General features: G+C 41.2%; 1 protein-coding gene across 2 annotated transcripts in view; it reads left to right on the top strand.

Moving 5' to 3' along the window:
• The window catches only part of Neurod1 (neuronal differentiation 1), a 122,936-nt gene that overhangs the window by 5,316 nt on the left and 96,534 nt on the right, over nt 1-21,086 (top strand). The window contains exon 1 of one of the 2 annotated variants that reach the window (XM_052724489.1): nt 17,496-17,766. The exons of the other annotated variant lie outside the window; for it this stretch is intronic. Coding sequence (XP_052580449.1) covers nt 17,571-17,766 — 196 coding nt within the window. The 5' untranslated portion in view covers nt 17,496-17,570. Of the gene's footprint in view, nt 1-17,495; nt 17,767-21,086 lie in introns of those variants that run through there. 2 annotated transcript variants of the gene reach the window in all.

Raw genomic sequence — 21,086 nt, 5'->3', positions numbered from 1 at the left:
TTCGGATGCCACGTTGGATGCCTACCTCCCTTCCCAACCCATGTTCCTTTAATCTCCTTCTCATTGGTGATTTAAGGGTTCCAGAAAGCTGACCTCATTTAGCAAGCTGCTCCAGAAAAATGTGAGTAATCTAATGGACAGGAACAATTAGCCACAGTAATAACATTGCCAATGGGGCCACATCAAGCTGTGACAGTAGCAGTAAGGGATATTTCAATGTTCAAAAAAAAAATGAGTGTAATTTAAAATACATCATTTACACATGTTTTCCATCAGCCTTCATAATACACAGAAATACATTTAAGCTGGTCCCAACTTTATCCCAAATACAGCAGTCTCTTTCCAAATGAATCAGAACAGTTCTTTTGGAATCAAGCTGTTGCTTTCCCTACCTGGAATTCCTCTCCCGTTCTGACTTTGAGAGACATTAATGCTAATATTTGAATACTTCCAGCCTCCCAGTACAGGACATCACGAAGTGAACATTCAGATCTGATCTGTTCTATTAAGCAGCTCAATTTCACCTGTAATTAAAATTAGACATCTCCATGCAAACTAAAAACTGTTGCTATAGTGAACTGAAGAACGGAGAACAGTGGTTTAAGAATCTCAACATTTAAAACAGAAAGCAAAGACAGCTAGACTGTGGGTTTCGTAAAATGTAGAAATGAAGGATGAAGATTCCATTTCACTCTTTTTGTTTTTCATTTTGTGTTTATAATTTCACTCTGTAAGCATAGGGATTCTTTCAGTCAGTCAGGGAGTAGCTCGCATGCCACCATCTTTTATTCAAAGGCAGGCACAGATGTTCCTTCTGCAGGGGAGGTTTTAATTTATGAAAATGATATTGTTTATGCATGAATGAACTGCATGCACTCTGCATAAGACATAGCACTTCCATCTGATGGGAGAAATACCACCAAACCAGCACCAGTGTCAGAAACATATTCTACACATTTACTCACTTAAATGTTTAATGAATATTTGGAAGGCATTTTCAAACCATAAGAAATCCTTTAAATTATCTCCTTCACTTCTTTTATGAATTGTTAACCATATTTTAAAGAGACTTTTGCAGTTTTTACATTTACTTAATTCTTACATGGAGCTAATAGGAACACAGTTTGCTCCATGAAGACCAATCAACAAAGGAAGAGAAAGGGAAGGAAGAAAAAAATTCTGATAGCTTTGGCTGTATCCATGAAAAAAAAGTGTTTCTTATGGTTTTGCTGTGTGGTGCTTTTTACAGAATTTGAGTTCTGTGTTCCTTTTGAGCAATTGCTGTTCCTACCATTGAAGATGCTTGTATCTGTTAATGTTAAAGCCCCTAGAAAAGTTATTCCTAGAAGAAGCTGGCATTTAAATTTGGCAGATTATTTCATAGTTGGAGATGAAGTTTGGCTAAATTGTTTAACTAGTGTATAACTCCTATTGAATAAGACTACTCCATAAAACTTAGGTTTCATTTATATCAATTTCAATTTTATATAATATGCTGTATCTATTTTTAACCATTAAAAGGATAATTACATGCAACTTTCCATGGAAGATCACATATTCAGGATAGCCTACTAATTTTTATGTTTATAATATATTACAGGAAAATAACATTGTAATAAAATTTTAAGTAGCATAATTTATTGATTAAAAATATCAGTATGTTTTCACCATTTGAATGTCTATATAAATCCATACAAAACTGATGTGTCTTCTGCAAGATGCTTAAAATTTGCAATTACTAAAATGATATATGGATCATTAGCTAACAGTTTGAATCAAGCTGTTTTAGTTCCATAATTATATGAGAAATTTAAAGTGAAAATATCTATTAAATAATTAATAAAACCAGGTTTCAAAAACAGAGTTATTTTGTCCTAATGGGAAAATAACAAAGCTGTTTTTGAAATTACATTAAAACTCCTTTCATTTCTTTAATGCATCCATCCCCTCTTATTTCCTGAAAATCATCTCAATAAAAATTTCAATTTGAGTATCCATGAAAAAATAAAAGAGCCAATGTGACATCTTGTGGAACACCAGGACTGAGAACTCATGTTATCGTTGCAGAGAGGCACTCTGGAGTCAGATGAACAGTGATTTGTATGGTGGCGTAACCATTGGCTCCTGGCCAGGCATTATGTTTCAGAGGACACCATTGTCAGGAACCATTCAGCTAGAAATCTGCACTGTCTGCACTCAGAAGTTGAGATCATATGCCTTCCTCTGTCAGGAAGGATTCTGTGCTGGCAATTGACTCATGCACTCTCTCGAACATCCACTAACACTTGGTTCAATGGCTCTGATGGAATTAGCAGTGTAGCCAAGCTAGTAGCATTGACAAGGCCACAGTCCCTAGGGAGTTCTGAATAAATTGCTAATTTAAAAATGCCTTGAAATGCAGAATATTGTGTTAAGGATAGACTAAATCTTCAGATACATTAAGTGTGGATTTGCCTGCCTACATACTATTGTACTATTTGCCCAACTAATTTATGGATCATTTTTTATTTTAAAAGATAGTAACAATAACCATTTCTATAGACCCACAGGTTTGAAACAATCCAAAGGGATAGATCCAATTAAGGTGACATTGAGAAGAGACAGTAAGTATACTCATCTAGTCTATTTGAGAAATTCGTGTTAATGGTAGTAAAGTTCAAAGCTAACCCCGTGTGAACTTCCTGAAGGAAGATGGTGGCCCACACTAGCTCAGTGATCAATGATTTTTGTTCATTTGTACCTGGGATCATTAAAGCTGTCTTGTGTCTTCAATTACAGATGGGAAATAGCAGGAAATTCCCATGTCTGGAATTTGTTTTCGAAGCTTTCTTCTTTTAGGTTCTTATTCAAAGCTACTTCCTCAAATAAACCTTTTTTGACATTCACCTAATGTAGTTCAACAGTATCTAAAATACTCAATTATATTATGCCTGCTTTTTTTTCTTTGCTAGAGTTTTGCTCTACTCAGTATTATTTGTTTGTTGAGGTTATTCTAAACTTCCTATCACCTTGTACAGGTAGTGGGCTTTTCAAGAACAGGAACCTTGTATTTTTCCCTTGCTGTTATTATCCTGGTGATTATAGACCTAGGGGAGCCTCAGTAAATATTAATTGTCCAAGAAACCAGACTATATATCTGATGCCGGACTGTTGCCTGAATCACAGTGCTGTAAATCAGTCTGTTGAGAATGGCATGTATCACAAATGAGTCTCATCCCCATTATCATTGATTCTATAAAAGAGAACAATTGCAACTAATCTCTTATACTGTGTGATACTGAATTTCTTCTCTCCACTGAGAATCAGAAATGCTGAGTTAGCAGTCCTCTTTTCTTTTCTTTCTTATTTACCTATTGATTGATTCATTTATTTTTGCATTATTTATTTTGGTTAAATATAATTGGGGACTTGGATAAAAAGATTAAAGTACTGTAGGCTGTCTCTAGATCAGGCTTTTCCTTTTACAGATCAAGAATTCTCTTGCATTCATGCTACCCCTTTCTCTCCTATTTAGCACTCTTCTGGGCATTCCTATTATTCTATATTTAGGGCTGTATAAAATTATACCAAGCTATAATTTCTACTTTAAAATGGTCAATTTATAAACTTAGCACATTGCTGCTGTTTCTCTGGTGTTCTCTCTCAATGATGTCAGTTAAGGTTACAGTGACGTCAATGGATAGGTTTCATAGTGCTGAAGGGAACTGTTAATTCCTTTCCACTGGTGTCCTTAACAGTTGTGGGGCTTGTCTGCTCATAGGAGGAAATTATGGAACTATAAATGTGCTACGGGCATGGAGTACATGACTAAGTAATGTTCACATCCAACAATAAAAAAGATAACAGGTTGAAACAGGTTGTAACAGCATGACTTGTTATCAGTAACAAGTTCATAGGTATCATGTATGACTAAATATATGACAATAAATAATATTAATACCAAATACATATAATATATAATGAATTCTTAATAGAGACATTTAAAACATTTTTTTACCAAAGCAGTTTCTTAGTAAAGTCAAGGTTGCTTCTATGCACATTTTAATACAAACATGAGAATTTTTGGATAAAGCACATCTATTTCAATGTACTTTGACTCTAAACTGTTAAACAACGGGAGATTTACTTCATAATTGACCAATAGTACATTTTTCTTTACGTTTTTATGCCTGTCTGTCTGTTTACCTACCTACCTGTCTTTATTAGTATGAAGACATACCATCTTCCCACAGATAATTAGGATATAAAATGAAACTTCGGCTGAAGTTAGCCTGATTGGTGTGGGCCCCAGATGCAATCATTAATGTACTTGTAAAAGGACAGGATACACAAATACACAGCACACAGAAGTAACATCAGGTGAAGATAAAGACAGAAATGTGAGCAATGCATTTATGATTGAGTGGCCTGTGGGGACCTTGGACCACTGTTGAGAGCTAAAAGACTCTACCTCTGAATTTCTAGAAGAAAATAACCCTCCCAGCACCTTATTTCAGATGTTGGCCATCAGAACAATGATACATTGCAATATTTTAAGGTCATTGTTATGTGGTACTTGGTTATAGTAGCCCTATGAAGCTAGAATATACAGTAAAGTCTGCTTCAAGTTGATATTAAACATAGTTAAGTATAGAAAAGTTAATAATTATCTTGAAAATGTCACAGTGAACATCCAGTTACATGTGTGTCACTACTAGAATATTTTAGTTAGTACTAAGTTTGATTCTTGAACAAGATGGTAAATAGTAATTTGGTAATTACCTGGATTATATAAAAGTTGTAGGGAGTTTTATTTATGTGAGTGAACTTGAACATATATTTTTATTAAATGGACGGTGACTTCAAAAATCCCTATGCCAGATTTTATATAAAGTATCAACTATTATCTAATCTTCATATGAAAACTTTTATTTGTGGGACAGCATGGATTCTACTAAATAAAGCTTCTGCAGAAATGTCACATTTACATAGTTTCACAAATACTCATCTAACACACAATTTTTTAGCTTTTTTTTTTTTAATGCTCGTGGTCCTAATGAATTTAAATGCCATCACTTTTCAAAGTTCTGTCACTGTTTCAGGGTTATCTGGGGTCTTTAACCAGTTATCATCTTTGAGCCTGAAACCTGAGTGCTGAGACACCGACTCAGTTATGGAGAGCTCTGCGTTAGATTATGTGGCTATCCTTATTGCTCTAAACACAAGTCAGTGAGCTGTTGTTGCTATCTCTTCTGCTGCCTCTCCTCCTCCTCCCCCTCCCCCATTCTCCTCCTCCTCCTCATCATCATCATCCTCTTCTTGATATTCATTTAGAAGTTTGGCTGTTCTATACATCTGGAGTTCATGTTTTGTTTTTATTTGTTTTTTTTTTTTTGAGACAAGGTCTCCCTATGTAGCCTTGGTTGGTTGGCCTAGAGCTTGCTTTCTGTAGGAGGTACAGAGGATTTTGTACTCACAGTTAATCACTAGAGGAAACAGGAATGTTAAACATGAAGAATTGTCTCTTCAGATGGAGAGATGTATAGCTTGTTTTCTGCCCAGAAGTCTAGGAATGGAGATGGTTAATAACCTGGTGACTTTAGAGCTATCTGTATGACCAAGGCTACACCAGATCCTCCCCGGACCCTTAAGATGTCACATGTAATCAATCTATAGGACCCATCTTTATGGAAGTTATCATGTGTACTTTACAAAGAGTTTAGATGCAGTCACACCTTGAGCTTTATTGTGCACACATAATTGAGTTATTATCACCAGGAAACCTTTTTTTCCCCCAAATTGTGCTGCACTTACATATGCCTAAAATAAATTGCCTAGTGTTAGACTCTAAGTTTGAACCAATAGGCTACTGAGTGATATTGAATCAGACAGCCTTCTTGCCTCAAAGGGAATGTTACTCTGCTGGCGGTGGTTTTTGCAGAGACCCTCATAGCTTTGTAAAGCGGGTTTGCCTTGAACTCATAGAGACCTATTCACCTCTGTCTCCTGAGTGCTAGGGTTAAGAATGTGTGCTACCACATTTTAAATCTTTGTTTTTGGGGTTTGCAGTTCTTCACTTCATAGCTCTTTCTAGTTTCCTGCTTACTTATACTATTGGGTATTGTTTAAAGCCACTGGAGAAACTGAAAATCAAATCACATCCTAACTCCCCCCCTTCTCCCTGTTGATGGCTAGATTTTGGGGGGTGAAATCTTGTACAAGAAGACTTCACTGGGATTTCTGGTAAAGGGGGAAAGCAATGCTAGCCATTAAACCAGGGCTTTAGGCATGCCACATATGTGCTCTTCCGGTGAACTATATCTCCATCCCTTCTTGTTCTATTTGAAACAAGCTTTTACTAAGTTACCCTAGCTGGCATTAAGTTTTCTCTGTAGCCTAGGCAGGTCTCAAACTTGTGATTACCTGGCCTCTACCTCCATAGTAACTGGAGGGTTGCAAGGCCTACCCCACCATGCCTGGCTGAAAACCCCCTTTTTCTTTGATTGTTATTGTTAGATATCTATACACATGTATGCACAATACATAAATACAACCTGATGAGTCCATATTGTTGTTTGAGTGTATATGATATAGGGCTGACCATTTTTTATTGGATGACGACCAATTGGAAGGTTTGTCCATGAGAGACTTATCAGTGGGAGAAGCTAATTCTCTCTCTCTCTCTCTCTCTCTCTCTCTCTCTCTCTCTCTCTCTCTGTCTGTCTCTCTCTCTCTCTCTCTCTGTCTCTCTCTCTCTCTCTGTCTCTCTCTCTCTCTGTCTCTCTCTCTCTCTGTCTCTCTCTCTCTCTGTCTCTCTCTCTCTCTCTCTCTCTCTCTCTCTCTCGGCAGTTGCCTATAGTTCTTTGTTTAAGGGTGGGACCCTGATATTTCCCCGTACTTCTATGCAATTATCTGCCACTCAAAAACAAAAATTCCACAACAGACTTAGAATTAGAAGGGCAATTAGCTTTACATCCTATTTCATGACTCATTTTTAAAAGTCCAGGATGAGCTACTGAATTTTGAAAGGCCACATGGAAAGAGACATTGGCCCATGTTCATAAAATCCAGCAACCCCACTGGAAATGCAAGGAATGTGAGTCCATCATGGATGTTTTGCAGCCAGCCAAATACCGGTGTATTCAATTAACAATCCATGGAGCAGAGCCATACAGCTGAGTTCAGCCAAACTCACAGAATCATGAGAAATAATAAAGTGTCAGTGCTGTAAGTCAAAAATGCTTAGAGGTTGTTATCCAATATTAGAGATTATACAACCTGGAGGAAAAAGATCACTCAAACTGGTGGTTGCCTCCCCAGTTGTTACCTATCTTTGTGGTAATGGGTTCTATCAACTTGACAAACCTGGACACATCTGGAAAAAACAGAATCTCTATTGAGGAATGCCTCCATCAGATTGGCCTATGGGCACGTCTGTGGTGGGCATTTTCTTGATTGCTGATTGATATGGGTCATCCCACCTCTTGCAGTGGTCCTGGGATGGTCCAGTCAGTATTTCTCCATGTTTTCTGCTTCAGTTCCCCCCTCCAGGTTTCTGCCCTGAGTTCCTGCCTTGGTTTTCTCTAATGGTGAACTGTGATCAGGAAATATAGGCCAGATGTATCCTTTCCTCCTCAAGCTGCTCTTGGTCACGGTCTTTACCACAGGGCTAGAAAGCAGCCTAGGACAATCTCCAATTTCTTTCTGTATATTGAATCTGTGTATAATTCATTTCCCAACTGAAAACTAAAGGCATGTTTCCCAGTCTCCCAGAGCATAGCTCTATTGCCTGATGTTCATTTGTAGTACCCGAGAGGAAATGTGATTTTGAAAAATTTTTCTTCTCAGAGAGAATAGGGAAGGAAAAAGGAAGTGGGCTGGCTCAAGGAAAAACTTCCTTCCTACACTTCATTCCTTGTTCTTGGACACTTTTGTGGAGAGCTTTTGACACCAGCAGGCTAGCAACCATCTTGAAGCTGCCAATGTGGAGTCTTGGCTGTTTTGTGGGGATAGCAAAGTAGAACATTACAAAGCCCTTTCTTTCTTAATGACGTCACATAGGATGAGGCAACACAGCAGCATTCTGACTCTGGACCACTTGATAAATGTTCTCTTTCATGTGAGAAATACAATCTCAACTTTTGTACTTTCAGTTGTATGGGTAGTTGGCAGATATCCGAAAGTGTGAGAGATAATGAAGTAAGGTTGAAAGCCACCTCGTTCAGTACAAACCCTGCTGCCTATGCGTAACAAGCCTGGAAGCAAGTAGCTATTTTCAACAGTGAGAAGGGACACTGAGTTTTTCTCTTCTTTCATTTGATAAAGCAAAAGAAGGGAAGTTTGTGTGCCTGCCTCACTTGTGTGCCTGGTTATACCTAATTTAAGATTCTATAGTGCGGCATGGCTAGCAGTTGCTGGGAGATGCTTGCAACTCTCTGCCCAGTTGAAAATGAAGTTTATGAGTGTCAGAACCAACCTTAGAGGGATTTTTTAAGACACTGGAGAGAAGGAAAAGCAGATCCAGCCTTCTTCCCTCTGTTGCTTTGTGTGACTGCCCACTGAGACTCTGGATATCACCTGTGAGATGTGTCCTAGAATGTAGCTGAGCGACTCATTTTCAACAGGTTCAAACCGAGGGGTGAGTGGGAACCTGACACATTTAGAAAATGTGATATTCTGACTTGATGGGATTCTAGGATTTGTTCTATTTTTCTCTGTAATTGTTGTAGGGACATATGGCCCTCTACTTTGCAGGCAGCAGGAGCCACAGTAGCAGGAACATTCTGACAAAATGTCCACTCAGCATGAGAAGGAAACATTCCCCGTGATACCTTGACAATGGGCCCACAGAGCATCAGGAATAACTGAGAGGTGGCCATGACCCAAACTGACCTCCAAGTGCATGTTGATGTGCAGAAATAAATACCGACTTCTGTCATGAATCTTTCTGTTATTCCTATTATGTAGAACTTAAAGTAGAACTTAAATTTTAAAGTTAATTTATTTATTGGCACAGTCAATCTAATTATTGAACATTTGTTATATTAAAACACTATTATTATTACATGTGTGCAGCGTGTGTGTGTGTGTGTGTGTGTGTGTGTGTGTGTGTGTGTGTGTGTGTGTGTGTATGCGAGCACGTGTGCCTGTGCTTGGGGTGCACATGTGTGGAGGTCAGAGGACAATTTCAGGAGTCAGTTCTCATCTTCCACCCTGTTGACAAAGGGTTGCTCTTCACTCTGCTGCTGTACTACATATTGGAGTCTAGCTGGCCCATAAGCTTCTGGACAATTCTCCAGCTTCAGCTTCTCATATCACCACAGGAGTGTAGGATTACAGATGTATGCGGCTGCACCTGACTTCTTTATGTTTATTCTGGGGATCTGAACTCAGGTCACCAGGGCTGTGTATGCAGCAAATGCTTTTACCCACTAAGCCGTCTCCTCCACCCTAAAAGCATTGTTTTCAGCACAAGAGATAAGATGCATAAATAAGCAAACTGGGTCACTGCAAGCTAAGGTAGCAATATGACAGAAGAATGTGGAGAGAGAGAAATAAAAAGATTTCAAACATGAGCTGTGGCTGACGCTGTTGGCTGCCTGCCAGAACATGGAGGTAAGATCCCATTGCTGGAGACACCACAAACTCCGAAGACACAAGACTTAAAGAAATAGAGCTAGCGTTGACCTGAAGCCTCCCCTTTGAATACTCGAATAGTGTCAGTACTTGCTATGCAAGCTGCCAAGAAAGAAAAGCATTTGGTAGTCCTACCTAGCTGTAAAGCCTCAGAACCACAAAGACTGGATCTGTAAGATATCTCTAATGGTTCAATAATGGCACTTGTATCCTGGGGATTAACCAACAGATGTCTAATTGTAGTTTAGGCCTGCTTAATATGAGGAAATTCATACCTGTTGCTGTAAACCCAGCTAACTATCCACGTCTGGAGAGGTCATAGGCTCCAGAAGAGAACCTACTACTGCCAGGTTCTTAAACCAGTATAATTTCTGACTGTTTTCTAAATACTTATCCTTCTACTCACAGATAAGTGTACCTCTCATCCCTCATCAAAAAAGAAACATTTTTGCAACAGATAGACACTATTACCAAGATACACAACTAGTCAAAATGCAGAAAATAGGTGACTGGCTGGGGTGGGGAGGGTGTCCAACTGATACATTTGTAGTACAACCCCTACCAGTAATGCTCAGGGAAAATCTTGGAAAAGAGAGAGGAAAGACTGTAAGAGCCAGAGGCCCAGTACGCCTGCTGCTAGATAGTGTCTTCTGCATGTGACAGGGAAGCTGCCCTTATGAAATCTCAGTAATATGGTCATATAGACAACACCCGTATCATAACAGCAGCTGAAATGCCAAGGTGGAAAGGGGAGAGTCACATGGCTCCATCCTTAATGAAGTGTTGCAGGTGGTCCATGCAGATGAAAGAGGGAGCACTGGTTTATTCCAGGAATGAGCTCCCATGAAGGTTGTACAGTCCCAAGTGATCAGCATGTTCACATGATTAAAGCACACATGTATATACATGTAACAATAATAATTAAAGAAGAGCTCATGAATCTTGGAAGGAACGTGAGACACAGAAGGGAGGGGGAAGGGGATGAGTGATGTAGATACATTGCTAACATAGGAAGTCCTCAAAAAAACTTGTTTTCAAAAAGTCAGTTCTGATTTTACACAACAGAAAGCAAAATGAAGAAAATGCCATTGAGTAAGGGGGTCAACATTTGATTAGCCAGACAGATCTGTCTTTTTGAAAGGATGACATGAAGTCAACTGATGTCCCAGGCAAAGCTGTGACAGGCCAGTGTATGTTGTATGTACTGTTTGGTGCATAGGCTCATGTTGCTGTCTACTGAAGCACAGGTGAGTTTTAAAACGAGCGACACTACACGGATGAATGGGAATGAGTTCTCCAAGAAGATCCATACCTCTAGAAGAAAGAAGGCAGCTACCCATCCTGATGCACAATTTCAAAATACAGTGAATCAGCTGTGAGTGCCAGCCAACTCTAACAGGCTACCTTTGCTGGCTACCTGCTGTCTCTTTGTAATGCACTACTACAGATGTTGAATTCCCATTTTAGGGTCTCCCCCCTTTAAAAAGTTTATTTTTCCACATACTATTTTAAATTGTCAGTATTGTTTGTACAATTCTCTACGTTTATTCTTGGCATCAATTCCACCGCCATAGGTATGGATAATATGAGGATTCCTAGAGAGTTCTAGTCCCTTTTATACACACATTTTTGCAAATTTTACCATACCAAAAATGTGTTATTATAACATTTAGTTGGTGTGTAATTACTTTGCATCTACCTACATACATCAAAACCCTTTTCAATAAATGCGGAGTTCTCCTCTTTGCAATCTGCACTTGTGAAAGATTTCTTGAGATTTCATCCGTTGGGATGGCTGTGCATGTTGTAATGACTCACAGTGTTTTGCTATCAACATCATCATCATCATCATCATCATTATTTTTTTATTACTGTAGAAAGGGAAGAGGCCAGAGAGCAATGCACATCATCACTGGCCTATTTGCTTTAACCAGTCTCTACCTGCTTAAGTTCTCTCTCCGTCTCAATAATGACCATAGCCAGCAACTATTTTGGAGTAGAACTACAACACCAACCATAGTGACATGCATTTGTACACTTTACTTTTTTATCTTTTCACATAAATATGGTTTGCCAGTTCATAATAGTTATGCTCACACAACTGTGTTTATTATAGCAGAGTATTTATTCTTGCAAATTATATATGTGTGTCATTATCATTCGTTTTATTATATAAGTAGCCTATGAAATTCTGTCCTTTTTTTGTCTAAACAAATAAATATTTAAATTAAAACATTAAACATTCTTTGAGAATTACACCTCTGGGATTTTGATATTTTGTGATTTTAGACTTCAGAGATTTTGTTCACTGGGATGTTAACTTTTGGTGTTTTGTCATTTGGAATTATGACTCAAGCTGCATTCATATATATAATATATATATATATATATATATATATATACTAGTGCATTAAAAATCTGATTTCAAGGGCTGGGCTGTGGTCATGCAAGCCTTTAATCCCAGCACTCAGGAGGCAGAGGCAGGTGGATCTCTGTGAGTTCGAGGGCAGCCTGGACTACAGAATGAATTCCAGGAAAGACACCAAAGCTACACAGAGAAGCCCTGTCTTGAAAAAAACAACAAACAACAAAAAACAAAAACAACAAAAAAACAAAAAAACAAACAAACAAAATCTGATTTCAAAAGTCTTTCAGGAAGTATCCTGAACATGTCTTTCTTTGCTATGCTTATACATTGGGTGTTTGCTTCCAGAGCCTTGGATAGAAAGAGTGATGATCCAACAGTCATCTGGTTCTTTATAACCAGAAGGATTTGGTTACTGAAGTCTTAGAAGTCTGACTAGAAGACATGGGAATCTCTATAATATTAATAAAGTATTTTCTAGGGTTAGAGCAATGGCTTAGAGGTTAAGAACATGCACTACTCTTACAGAGGACTTAAGGTTGTTTCCCAGCATCCATGTCCAGTTGTTCCCAGCCACCTGCAACATTAGCTCCAGGGGACCTAACACCCTCTCCTGGACTCCAATGGCACCTGCTCTCACACATTCATACGCACAAAAAACAAAAAAAAATAAAGAATAATATTTTCAGGAGGCCCCTAAATATATTCTGAAAACAAGATAACCAAGCTTATAGGAGAGGTGAGGCAAACTCCAGGGCCACAGGCTACAGGAACAGTCTGCATAAGTCTGGACCACTTCCCAAAGTGTCAGATGGAGACAGATGACTCCATTGCCAACAGAGACACTACAATGGGGCAGGGGACAAGGAGCTCTTTTGGTGGGGACCAACTGCAATGGCTCTGAACTCCGGCCAGTGAGCATTCAATTCTATGCCATTCCCTCAATCTCCCAGAATTCGTTAGCTTCAGAGTTGAAATTTTGCTGACAAAGGATTGAGTACTTTTGCTATCAAATTGATACCAACATAATTTATTGGGTAATAATTTTTTAAGACTGGTCATTGGAAACAGGACCTGTGTAACTCCCTGTGATCTCATTTCTGCCCACCTCCTCCAACTTCACCATCTTTGGTGGTTCATGGATGTGTGTGCGTATGTGTGTGTGTGTGTGTGTGTGTGTGTGTGTGTCTGTCTGTCTGTGTGTATGCACATATATGTGTCTGTGCATATGGTGTGTGTATCTGTCTGTGCATATGCACATGTGTTTGTATGTGTGTCTGTGTGTATGTGTTCATATGGTGTATGTGTGTGTCTGTACATGTAAGTATGTATGTATCTATCTGTGTGTATGCACACAGGTGTGTCTGTGTGTGTGTGTTTGTGTGTGTGTGTGTGTGTGTGTGTGTGTGTGTGTGTGTGTGTGAATGTGGGTGTGTCTGTGTGTGTGTGTGTTTCATCTTGTGACAAGTTGGAATCATCTCCGGAGAGGGAATTCAGTTGAGGAGCTGCTTCCATCAGATTGGTCTGTGAGCAAGTCTGTGGGGGCATTTTCTTGAATGATGTGAGAAGGCACAGCCCAATATGGGCAGCGCCATCCCTGGGCAGGTGGTCCTGGGATGTGAGCCTGGAGAGCAAGCCAGGAAGCAGCGTTCCTCCATGACTTCAGTTCTTGCTTCCAGGTTCCTCCCTAGATTTTTCCATTTCCCTTCATAATGGATTCTAAACTGTAAGTGGAAATAAACTCTTCTCTCATTGTAGTGGTTTGAATGAGGTGTTCTGATAAGTTTTGGCCATTTGAATATGTTGCCCCTGGTTAATGGCTATCTGGGGAAGATTCAGAGGTTTGCAGCAAGAAGTATGTCACTGGGCAGGCTTTGAGATTTGAAAAGAGTGACTTATTTCAAGTTAGTTTTCTCTGCTTCCTGTGTGGTGTTTCAGATGTGAGCTCTCAACTGCTGTTCCAGCTGCCTGCAGCCTTCTACCTCTGATCTGCCATAATGGACTCTAAACCTTGGGAACTGTAAGCCTCAAAAAAAGAAAAGAAAAGAAAAGAAAAACCCTTCTGTAAACTGTCCTGGCATTTTATTGGGAAGTACATCATTTTCTCTTGCTTCTGTCCCTCGTGGCCCTTGAATAAGCCAAGTACCTTGTCTCCCAGGGACTCTCCTGTACTGTTTATGCTACACAGATCACTTTTTAGGTGGGCTGTTGCATAATTACCATCCCATTCTACTATGCACATTTTTGAACTAGTCAGTGACATTGCAGAAACGCAAGTGGAGGCCACTAACATACTTTAAAGAGGAAGTTTTGGTCATTGCTATATTTCAGAGCCAAACTCTTAGAATTCGGCCCCCTATTGCTTTTCCCTTTTAAGCACCCCTCCCCCTACCACACACACCACAGGAATCATGGGTTTGCAGAATTAGACTTGGAGTATTTTATCATCTGGGATTCTAGCTTTCAGGATCAGGATTGGGGGGGTATATACTTTATGATTTTTTTTAATTATTAGGGGTTTCAACACTTAGAATTATGACATTCAGGAGTATGTCTTTAGGGATTATGATTGGCACTTATATGGATCATTTATGATGACACAATTGATTTTCTGGAACTAAGAGAAAAAAATTGTGATACTTTAGACTCATTGTTACAAATGTTGAAGGAGTTCATTAACCCTTTTAGATATTTATTGAGCACTTCCTGTATACTAGGAGCTATGCTAAATGCTGGGGTCTCAGTGGCGAACAAGTTAATTGCTCTGCCTTAAAGGAGCTCATTTCCTACAGCAACAAGGTGATGTCTGAGTACTGCTTATACTGCAGTCCTGATACTAAGTGCTTCCTCACTGATGAGGAAGCTAGACAACACATGAAGAAGTACATACACTCGAGTGTATAACAGGTAGCAGTAACTTCTTTAAAGAAAAATAGAGGAGAGTGTGGTAGATTAAAAACAGCCTACAACTATGTGAATCTCAGTCCCTAGGGCCTGTGAATATATTATGTTCTATAGCAAAGGTGACTTTGTGAATGCCATTGGGCTAAGGATTATCTAGGCGATTCTCATGGAACCACACACTTCCTTGTAAGAGGGACAGAAAATGTTCAAGGTCAGACAGAGAAAGGAGATCGATGAATGGAAACAGAAAGATTATGAAACTGCTGGCATGGAAGATGGAAGAAAGAGTGAAATCCAAAAGCAGCATAGCTCTAGGAGCTCGAAGGGTCAAGGAATGAGTACTCCCCAAGAAAAATGGGAGGTTTATTGACACCTTGATTTTCTTTTTGATTTAGATAGTTTCATGTAGCTCAAGCTGGTCCTGAACTCATTATGTGGCCAAAGAAAACCCTGACTTTTGACCCTCCTTCCTCCATTCCCCTGCCTGAGGGCTGGGATTACAGGTGTGTCCCATCACACACAACCTGTATGGTTCTTGTCTTTGGGCACGCTAGTGCACAGATGAGGGCAGGCTGACAGGAGTGAGCCATGGGGGTGGAATGGACAGGATTTGTAGTGAGTTGAATGGGAGGCACGAGAAAAAAGATAGTGTGTGGGATTCTGACGACATTTATTGATTTAAAACATTCTGGGAAGAACATATTTGTGATGGAAAATAGTGAGTTAGATACATCTCTGAGGTTTACTGGTCAGGTAAACAGAGGTGATATTTAGCCAACTGGAACATAATATCTGAAGTTCAGAACAGTTCTGGAGTTGATGGCATCATCCCTGGGACCCTGGCCAGTGTGTGTGTGTGTGTGTGTGTGTGTGTGTGTGTGTGTGTGTGTGTGACCTAAGGACCTGGGTCTGGAAGCACAGCAATCTTTAGAACCCTTGAAGAAGTCAGCTCATCAGAGAGAAAAAGTGGGAGCATGGACCTTATTATTTCCATCTTCAAGACAAGTCAAAGCCAATGTTTGCAACTCCTGGCCTGGCTGAAGCTTGATAAATGGCAACGTTCCCCTTTGTAAAGGTCCTGAGAAGTAGCCATTGCCTTGGCCTGTTTGCCTTGGCTCTCCGGGAGCTTCTCAAATGCCAAGGAGCTCGAATCTGCCTGACAGCTGTGAATACAAGAAGTTAACTCTAGAACTGAACTCTTCCTGGGAACAGGCACAGCCCTTTCCCATTCAGTGACTGCCTGCAAGAGGCTTAGCCGAAGCTGGAGTCCTGCTCCAAGGAACAGCTTCTGGCCGCCATCAGATGAAACCGGGGCTCTTCGCTGATTGCCCAGGAAGGCTGAGCATTGGCCTTCAGTGCCTTGGACTGAAGTCCCTGCTTACCTGGCACGCTGGCGATTTGGGTTTGGAAGGGATTTGGCAACAACAAACGGTTCAAGCTTTGAGAGCAGAGAAACTCTCCTGCAGCTAGCTCTTCTGACTGAGTGTGACCAGGACAGAGTGTGAATTGGCTGCCCATGAGATGAGCGGAATCCTTAGTACAGGAGACCCTGGTTTTAAATCCCCCTTCAACACCTGACTTCTCCTACCCCATAGCATTTTAAGGACCTTGTAAACCCCCTTTAGGGCCCAGTCCACTCTTGCTTTCTGGTTGCGATTCTCAGTCTTGGCTAAATATTGGACTTACACAGGGAACTGTGTCTGAAATCTGGACCCCATCCCTGAAGACTGCAATTTAATTGGCTTCAAAGGTAGTCAAGACAACCCCCCAGGTAACTCTAATATGCAATCACAGTGGCGGAAAAGCACCCCTATTATCAAGAGGCAGCTGAACGTGAACACTGAGGCCTCACTGCTGAACAGCAGTTGTGTGGCTGTGCTTTGCTGGACAACACCTGCTCCTTGTAGTCTCTCTACAGCAGTGTTAGCCCTGGCACAGCCAAAGCTGAAGAGGAGGCATCTGGGGAAAGGCTCTAAATAGTTGCACTACACCAGGGATGTGCTTACCCTTAATCTTAGCTTTGTAAGGTGCGCATTTGTCTAAGCAAATCAGGAGTTTGTGGATACTCCTAGGCAAGGATACAGACATAGTCATAGAGGTAACGCAGCTCCTTGGGGAATCTCGGAGGAGACCCCTAAGAAGGTGGACAGAACCTTCCACACCGAAACTCTTTTTTGTGTCTCCTGGCCAGCAACTTCTTCAATCACCCAATAAGTAGATTCTTAGAGATGCAGATTTGGTGGCGGTTGTGGTGGGTGGTGGGTGGGAGACAGAGTCTTACTATGTAGCTCCACCTGGCCTGGAACTCAGAGAAGTCCGCCTGCCTCTGCCTCCTGAGTGCTGGGACTAAAGGCATGAGTCACCACTCAGTATTTTGGGTACCCTCAGACCTATTTGATAAGAATCTGCACTTTATTTAACAAGGGACCAGGTGGTGTCTACCAAGCCAATTTGGGGCATGGTTGTAGCCCACGAACTCCTAAGGGGCAGCAAGGCCCAGAGAGGACACAGGACAGCTAGACCAGGGGAAACTCTAGCGGCCCCGCCCTCCCGCCCCGCCTCCATTCAGGCTCGCTGCGCGGTTGCCCTGGCAGCACCGGACGCGGCCAAGGCCGAGGCTGTAGACACTCTTCCTTCCTAAAAAGCCTCGTGAGGGTCGCCAATTTCGCCCAGCTCGTCGCCCGCCATGCTCCTGGGGAAACGCGGGAACCGGGTGGGCGCCCTGGAGGAGGGGACGCCCTTTGGGTCCCCCCAGCTCCCAGAGGTGGCGGCCGAGCGGGTCCTGCTTAGGGGCATCTTCGAGATCCAGAGGGAAAGCTGCGACGTGGTGCTGGGCGAGCGGGCCTTGCGGTGGCGGCGCATCCAGCCCGAGCTCCCGGCGGGTGAGTGGCGGCCCCCCATCTTCCTACGCCCCCCACACTCCGCAGCCGCCACGTCCTCCTGCCTCCTCCCCGACACCGAAACCCAGCTGACCCTTCCGCCTCCCAGCCTCCTGTCGGGGTTGTGATTGCAAACCAGGAAGTTACAGTCCACCTTCCACCTGGAACAAGTTTTGAAATCCGATTTTTAATGAATTTCTAAAGAATATCGCATCACAGATTTGTGTTTTACGTAATTAAACTTACCGTCTATTGACTTCAAGTTTTTGATTAGAAAATACGATGCTGCACTTTGCAGTAGAAATATTTCAAGTCGTCTTCAGTTAGAGGTGACTTGGCGAAGAATGGAATGTGGTTTACAGCCTATTTTAACTAGCTACATGTTTATAAAATTAAAAACAGCCAATTCCCCCCGCCCTCCGGAGAAAAACTCCTTGTGCTATGGCTTGTCATAGAATGGAAAAGTCATTGTTTGAAAGTTTCTCTTTCAAAAGTCTAACAAAATGAAACCATTCAGTCAGAGACTAGCTTTAGCTAGGCATGTGAATTCTGGCTGAGGGGCATATGCAGTGGCGGCCACTTAAGCAATGCTACTTTGGGATTTAAGCAAAATGTTTTCACGTGTTTTGAAAACCCAAGATGAGGTATATACCTGCACCTTTGAAATTGCAAGCTAGGCGCTGGGATGTGGAATCTTTCTGTTAGTCCGTAAATCAGGCCGAGTTAGGGGATAGAAATGTTTATAACTAGAATTTGGATTAGCCCAGGGAACCAATTTAACCTAGAAGCTGATAGGATCAGACTGTGCAGTGAGACCCGGTGTAGGTCGGTGCTGCAGCACAAAGGCAAATCGTGGCATGAGCAAAGAAATGCTGTTACATAGTGAGTGGTGTTTAGGAAAAATAGCTTTAATTAGCACTCCTGGTAATAGAATTTGAAAAGCTCTCTTGACAGTTTTATTACCCCGAAGTTTGCAAGTGCTTCTTCTGTTGAATTTTGCCCTAAGACCCTTTGGTTTTCTTTCTCTTCATTTGAGCACACTAGTTGTCTTTGCAATTAACACCTGGTATTTAAAACACCTTGAGCTTCTAATATTGGAGCCTCAGAAGCCTAGCACTTTTATTTGTAGAACAGCTCAAGAGGTGTTTTGCTAAATCCAGTGGGGTTCAGTGGCATAGATGTGAGTTATGAGAAATGAGTGAAGGGGCTCCAGAGCAGAGAGACTGGACCTGAGCCACCATACTTAGGAGGACATGGTGTTTGGATGTGTGGTAGAGGAGGTCATGGTTGTTGTTGTTTGGCAGGTATCTGGCATCCCAAGGCTGGGCTGGGGTGATGAGGTCTCTGGATATTATTGCATGGTGTATATGAGCTGTTATGAGAGCATTCAATTTTTAAACTCGTAGTATCTTAGCAGTTTAACTGATGAAACAAAATACTATGTGATCTTCCCCAAATTGCCCATCTTGAGCATGATGAGGGAAGACACTAATGTAGTTTTCGAAGGCCATCACTGCCAGAATTATGATTAATTGATGGTCTTTTTTGGCAGAGTGAGTATGGCCATAGTAATTGCAGTTCCCTTATTGGGTTCAAGGTTGACTTGGAGTGACAGTTGTGTTATCCTTCTCTGTAGAGGTGAGGCTTATTTGGGTCTACTGATCGAGGTGGGAGGCTTAGTCACACCAGAACACAGTTTTGGCCTTTTCTCTTTAAATGAAGAGATGTTTTCCATTTAGTTTATTAGATCTTGTTAAGGAAGATAGTAACCCTGTGAGCAGTTATTCCCTTACAGCCTAAATGCTTTGGTACTTAGTGCTCAGACGTGTTGCTGAATGTTTTAAAGATGCAACCCAAAGACTAGTGTCTTTGCCTGATACCTAAAGACATGAGAACAAAGGCTGAGACTGCCACCAGCCACTCACTCATCAAATGTGAAGTACATAATAGTTTGTGAGGTGATCTAGAAAGCTACTGGATGTGGGCCTCACCATGAAGAATTTCAGTGTGTTCAAAGGAAAGCAATCTATCTGCTCCTGATAGGGAAGTCAGCGTAAAAGATCAATTAGCTGTTTAAGTCCCTACGTCCCAAATAATGGGGGTTGGGCAGGAAAATTGAGCTTAATGGTATTTGATAAGGGTTTGCTGTCAGAAATCAAGATGTTAAGGGAGGGCCTGGAGTGTAGCTCAATGGTAGAGCTGATGGCTGATTGCCTGGGGTGTGTGAGGTACTGAGTTCAGTTCCTATACCCCTCTGAAGAGGAGAGAATCCTTCCTTGTGTCTTTTAGCCTTGATGTCTCTTGGCATTCCTTGGCTTGTGGGTCCATGACTCCATGTCCTCATATGGACTTACACTGTCTCCATTTGTTCCCGTCCCATTCTTATAAGGTCAGTTGGCGTCATAGATAAAAGCCACCCTAAATTTAGGGTAATCTCTTAGCTGAATTACAGTGGCAGACTATTTCTCAGTATGGTTCTAATCGAGGTTCCAACAGGATCTGAATTTTGAAGAGACAATTCATCTCACTAAATTGATGATGGGAGTTGGAAAGACATTCTAGGTTGAAGGAATAAATTAAGAGCAGAAAATGAAAGGCTGTTGTCTGGGGATAATAACTGGTAAGCAGCAATCAAGACTGTAATAGAATATTCCCAAAGTAAACAGAGGCCTGAGGACAAGAAATTCAGGTTCAGTTTGGAAGAAAATATAAAGTTCTCTGCTGCATGAATTCTAAATGGTATTATAAAAAAAAAAAAAAAACCCAGAGCCAGATATTGGGGTAAATGCTGAAAGATCAGAGAGACAAAGGAACAAGTCACTAGAGAAACTTCTCACCACTACCAAATTCTCAGGCTGAATGGAAGGAGAGATCCTATCTCCAGGCATCCTCTGACTGAAAGCCTCAGAGACCTCAGCCAAAAGGCTCTAGTTCCTGTCTCCTCACACCTTATAAGCCTTTCTCCACCCAGCGATTTCACTTCCTTCTGGTGCTTGGATTAATGGCATGTGTGCTTCCCAAATACTAGGATTAAAGGTGTGTGCCACCACTGCCTGGCTCTGTTTCTCTCCTAGACTGAATCAATCTCATGTAGTCCAGGGTGGCTTTGAACTCAGAGAGATCCAGACTGATCTCTGCTTCCCGAGTGCAAGAATTAAAGGTGTGTGCTACCACTGCCTGGCATCTATGTTTAATCTAGTGGCTGGCTCTGTCCTTTGATCCTCAGGCAAACTTTATTTGATACACAATATATCACCACAGTTCTCTCAGGTTTTTCTTTAATTTGTAATTGGTTCACAGCATCTCTATGCTACCCTATTAAA

Source organism: Peromyscus californicus, unplaced genomic scaffold, assembly GCF_007827085.1.
Source record: "Peromyscus californicus insignis strain IS unplaced genomic scaffold, ASM782708v3 Scaffold_7__1_contigs__length_154581171, whole genome shotgun sequence".
NCBI classification, from domain to species: domain Eukaryota; kingdom Metazoa; phylum Chordata; class Mammalia; order Rodentia; family Cricetidae; genus Peromyscus; species Peromyscus californicus.
The sequence above is the reverse complement of the archived record's forward strand: the minus strand, read 5'-3'. Positions and strand labels throughout refer to the sequence as shown.